We start from the raw sequence: 5,232 nt of genomic DNA on the forward strand, positions 1-5,232 counted from the left end.
CCCGGCACCACTCAGGGTTTTTCCATGCCAAGAAGGACAGAGGGCCGGAGCCCCTCAGCCACCATTGAGAAATCACATTCCTTCGGCCACAGCCCCGGGGGCCGCAGCCCTGCAGGGCACCACAGGTCCCCAACCCTCCCACGGCCCCCAGCACGGCTGCGTTGGGCACAGAGACCAGGAAAGGAAGAGCCGAGGTCACAGGGAACAGCAGCAGGGCTGCGGGCACAGCGTCCTGCCAACAGGGGCACCGCCCCCATAGCCCCCCCTTCATGCCCCCCCCCGTGGTGCTCAGCTGCAGCGCAGCATCACCTCCTGCCATCACCGTTTCCCGGTGGCACCTGGGAGGGGGGGGTTGCAGTGCCCGGCCCCCCCCCCCCCCCCCGCCACCCCCAGAGGAAGCCGGCGCAGCGCTGCCAGAGGATGTGTGACGCAGGCAGAGCCGTGCAAAGCATGAATGAGAGGAGTGGTTTCCTGCCCCCCCTCCCTCCCTCCCCTTCCACCTCCCCCCCAAACCCCCCCACCCCCCAGGTGCTGGCAGTTCCTCCTGCACAACTCTGGCTTCCTGAATCACCGACCCCGGAGGAACCGGCGGTGGGCAGCAGGCGTGGAGCTGCTTCCACCCCGACGGAGCCGCACTGAGAGCTGTATCTCCCCCTAAGCAGTGGGGCACCCCGAGCTCACCCCCCCTCCCCATGAATCCTAATGACCTCCAGCACATCACAGCCCCACCAGGAATCGCTGCATCCCCACTGCTGGGATACACACCAGGACACCCCCACAGCACAATAGCACAAAGCAATGCCAGAATCTCCCCCTGAGGGGTCAGAACCCATCTTTGGGGAGATTTAGGCTCACTCAGCCCACAAAGGTTTAAAACTGCTGACCAAAGCCAAGGACACCCCTTATCACTCAAGGTCTCCCATATGGGGCAGCCCTGGACCTCACAGCAACCCCATGGCAAGGGGAGGGGGGGGAGAAAGGGGACACGCAGCCAAACCCCCGCACCTTCAGCACAAACCCTTTTCCCAAATGCAACCAGGCAGGTTAAATAAATAAATAAAGCCAACAACAACAACAACAACAACAAAAAACCCCCAGCGCATAAATCCCCTTTTCAAACCCCATCCACACACCCGTCCGGAGAGGAAGGAAGGAGTTGAACAGCAAATAATAAAGAGACTGAAAACAAAGAGCCGGGGCGGCGCGGCTGGGGGTAAATTCCACCTCGGTGGCAGCTGGCGGCTGCGTGCGCACACAGCCCTGGGAACTGCCCCCCCAGCACGGCACAGAACCCCCCCAACCGTAACACAGCCAAACTTCACAGTGACGGTAACCCCGGTGCATGGGGAGAACCGCAGCACTCAGCCCTCCTCCCTCCCCCATCGAGGGCGGCTCAAAGCCTTCCACCAGGGGCTGCAGGGCTGCACAGCCCCTTCAGCTCCCTGCGCCGCACGGTGAGCTGCCACAGCTCCCCCCCCTTTAACCCCCCCCATACAGCCTGTATGACCTTGGCTGAGTCACAGCCCCACACCCCCCCCTCCCCAAACTCGAGGCTGTTGGGTGCAACGTGGGACCTCCCCACACCCAGTGCCCACCCTGGGCACCACCCTCAGCATCGCCACCTCTCCCGGAGGGGGACCTTGAAGAGGGGAGGAGGGGATGGGGCCGGGAGGGGCCACGGCAGCCCCTTCCCATGGAGCTCTTTGTCTCGCAGCTGCTCACCTGAGTTTCAGTTAAGCTTTCCAACGCTTGCATCACCGATTGCTCCGGCCTGGATGCCTGGGACTGAAAAATTACAGAGAAAAAAAAAATAAATAAATGAAATAAGGAAGGGGGGAGTGGGGGGGGATTAACATTACAAATGCAGAGAAAGAGGAGGCGGCTGCACGATGACAGTGTCACTTCCACTATTTCTACACAGCCCTGAGAACGCAGCCATGGGAAAGCAGCGCCGTGTGCCAGGGCTGGGGGCTGCAGGCACGTCCTGCATGGGGCGTTTGTCACGGATAGGTGCACGGGGGGGGGTCACACGGGGGCACTCACCATCAGGCCGGCCTCTACGGTGGGCACCAGCGTCAGTTTGCTGCCTTCCACCACCCCCAGGTCCTGCAGCTTCCCGGAGCTGAGGCGGCTGCGGGAGAGCAGAGAGGTCAGCGCGGCCCCGGGGGCGGCAGATAACGCTGCTGGGGGAAGGGGGGGGAAGCAGTGCTACAAAGGCCCCATCAGCACCCATAACTCTCCCCCTCCCCCCCCCCTTAAGTCCAGGATGCCCGCCCCACACAGTGACATCGTGCACTCCGGGGGGGCTCCGCGGCCCTGCAATGGGGCTGTGAGGGGCTCCTTGGTCGCCGCGGATAGGAAAGGAGGGGGGGGGGTCTGCGCGGCCGCCCCAGCGCGGCCCTTTGTCAGACAAAGGACTCCCCCTCCCCTCCTCTCCCCGCCGCCCCCCCGAGCTGCCGCCCCCGGCTTGAGGTGGAGGAGGAACGGGGATGCGGGGGGGGATGGGGGGTGTGAAAGGAGGAGGGGGGGGGGGGGGCGGTGCTGAGGCCGCGCCGCCGAAGTTGAGCGCAGAACAAAGGGCAGCGCCCGGCGCCGCACGGAGCCCCGCGGGCACGGCCGGGCCCCACCGCCCACAGAGCGACCGCGGCGGGGGCAGCGCGGGGCCTCCCGGAGCCCAACCCCCGCCCTCCCCCCTTCCCTCCCCCCCCACCCCTCGGAGGAATTGGGGCCGCGCAGGGGAAGGGGAGGGAGAGAGAGAGGGGGGGGGCCGCTCCGTACCTGTCTTTGTGCAGCAGCGCCAGGCGCTCCTTGGGCACCTTAAGGCGCTGCGACAGCCGCCGTTTCAGCCCCTCCACCGTCTCGTCCGGAGGAACGGCCACTTCGTACCGCGCCCCGGTGGTGGTGTGGATGCAGAGGTGGACGGGGCGCTCCGCGGGGAGAGGATCGCAGGGGGCGGCCCCGCGGCTGCAGCTCCGAGCGCCGGGCTGCGGCTCCATGCGGCCTGAGGGAGGAGCGATCGGTCGGTCGGTGCGGGACAAAGAGCGGCGGACGCGGGGAGCAGCCAACCGAGCGGTGCGGGTGTGTGTGTGTGTATGCGGGGGGGGGGGGGGACCCTCCGGGGGCCGCGTTCGCACCGGAGAATAATTAAAAAATATAAATCCCAAAAGGAGAAGAATAAATCCCGGCGCGGTTCGGGTCGGGGCGGTTCGGAGCGGAGCGCTGCGGGAGGATCGCGGTGCAGCGCCCGGGGCCGGACCCGCCGAACCGGCAGCGCCGCGCAGCCCTGCGAGCGCCGGGGGGCGGGGGGCGGGGGCAGCTCCAATGTAGCAACGTCCCGGGGGCGGAGCCTCGCCCTCATTCACTCCGTCTCCTCCGGCCTTCCCGACCAATCCGCGCCCTCGCAGCTCTCCGACATCCGCGGGTTTGAGCCAATAGGAGGCACGATCCGGTTCCCCACGTGGCAAGGTGTGGGCGGGGCCGTCCGGATTCCTCCGCCCACGCGGCGTTTGGCCACGCCCCCTCCGCCCCCCGCGCGCCCTCGCGCCGCTCCGCGCGGCCATTCATAATCCGCGGCCGCACAACAAAGGGCCTCGCGCGGGGGGGGGGGGGGGCGGCGGCACCGAGCGGCGCCGATGGGGCGAACGGCCCCGAAGGGGGAACGCGGAGCACCGGGAGAAGCTCCCCCCCCCCCCCCACGTCAAGAGCCCCCACCCGGAGCCGCGAGGCTGAGTGACGCGGAGCGGAAAGGGCGGGGGGGGAACGGCACAGCCGCCGCACCCGGTGCCCCTCCCCGCACCGCCCGGTACCGCCGCTGGGAAGGGCTCCTCCCGCCCGCAGCGCCCCGGCCCGGGGGGAGCGGCCACGGCGGCACCGGGGGGGGCCATGAGTCAGCACGGCGCGCGCGCCCTCTGCCGGCCCCGCCGCGCCGGGGGGGGGGCACAGCGCCCGGAGCCCCCGCATCGCCGTTCCACTCCGCGGTTCGATGGGGCTGGAGGGGAGAATGGGGGGGACGGGGACGGAGCGGCGCGGCCCCTCTCGTCGATGAGGGCAAAGCGCTGACAACGGCCCCGCGCCCCGGAGAGGGGCTGCAACGCGATCGTCCCCGGGAACCGCCGCTCACGGGACCACCTCCCCCCCCCAATCCCTCCATGAATAAAACCCACGCATCCGCGCTGAAACCCCTCCGCGGAACGGCCCCGCGCCCCTCAGCCCCGCTCCCCGTCCGCCACTCACCGAGCCCGGAGCGCTGCCCCGCGGATCCCGTCGCGATCAGAGCTCGGCTGCCTCCGGCGGCACCGGGGGAATGAACGTCGGAAAAAAAATAATAAAGCCCTAAAAGTTCCGGGAGGGCGCGAGCGGAGCGGTGCCCCCGAAACGCTGCCCCGTGCCGAGCGGTCGGAGCGCAGCCTGACGCGGAACCGCCGGGGAGGTGCCCCAAGTTTTATCCCGCACCGCCCAGGGTGGAGCCTGCCGGGGGCAGGGACCGGCCTGGCCCCGCACCGGCCCCGCCAGCGGCCTCGGCACGGCCGCACCTGCTCCCGGAGGGAGGGAGGGAGGGAGAGAGGAAGGGAGGAATGGAGGGAGATGTCCCGGCGGTGCCCCCCCGGCTCCCGGTGCACCGGGAGAGATCGTTCCCTCCTGGGGTCCGGCTCTGTCCTTCGGGGTGGTGCTGTGTGTGGAGGGGTCCGGTCCCAGCGCTGCCTCCGGTGCCGCCGCAGCTCCGCCTCGCTGGGGGGGGCCGCCTCCGCCCGGCGTTGGAGAGGGGACGGCGCGAGGTCGGATCGGTGGGAGCCCCACGAGCGGTCCCGGAGGGGTTGCGGGGCTCGGGGCGGAGGTAGCGTTGGCGTTGCCCTGAAATCCGGATCGCTCTCCCCACGGAGAATGGGGCGCGGGTCGGGATCGGAGCCGGCAAACCCCCGGGAGCTGTGAGCCGGGACTGCGGGGCTCTGTCTGACCCCGCGCTGCCCCCGCCGGGCTCCCGCTCGCAGACAATGCCCCGCAACGCGCGGAGGGACACAAAGAGGCTGCGGGAGGAGATGGCCGCGCACCCCCGGCCCCTCGAGGCAGCAGAGCGCGGAGCCCCGGGGGGATCCCGGTACCCCGCGGCAGTCGGGGCCGTTCTGTGCCGGGTGAGAGCGAGGCCTCTCGGGCAGAGAGAGAGCCTTTGTGGCACAGCCCCGCGTCCCCCGCCCGCCCCGGCCCCGCGGGCTCTCGGGGGGCGATGAGCTCAGG

The 5,232-nt window shown here is 69.4% G+C and overlaps 1 protein-coding gene across 2 annotated transcripts; it reads right to left on the reverse strand.

Moving 5' to 3' along the window:
- Positions 1-724: 724 nt before the first annotated feature.
- On the reverse strand, positions 725-4,650 carry MIDN (midnolin). 2 transcript variants are annotated; one of them, XM_052665459.1, is made up of 4 exons: positions 4,234-4,650; positions 2,779-3,001; positions 2,044-2,131; positions 725-1,785 (listed from the first exon to the last, which is right to left on the reverse strand). In XM_052665459.1, the coding sequence occupies exons 2-4, from the start codon at positions 2,994-2,996 to the stop codon at positions 1,480-1,482; spliced, it is 612 nt and encodes a 203-aa protein (XP_052521419.1). In that variant the 5' UTR covers positions 2,997-3,001; positions 4,234-4,650; the 3' UTR covers positions 725-1,479. The 2 variants fall into 2 exon arrangements, with proteins under 2 accessions (XP_052521419.1, XP_052521418.1); XM_052665458.1 differs by lacking the exon at positions 4,234-4,650 and having other exon boundaries at positions 2,779-3,303.
- Positions 4,651-5,232: the final 582 nt, after the last annotated feature.

This window comes from Tympanuchus pallidicinctus, unplaced genomic scaffold, assembly GCF_026119805.1.
Source record: "Tympanuchus pallidicinctus isolate F22 unplaced genomic scaffold, pur_lepc_1.0 scaffold67, whole genome shotgun sequence".
NCBI lineage: Eukaryota > Metazoa > Chordata > Aves > Galliformes > Phasianidae > Tympanuchus > Tympanuchus pallidicinctus.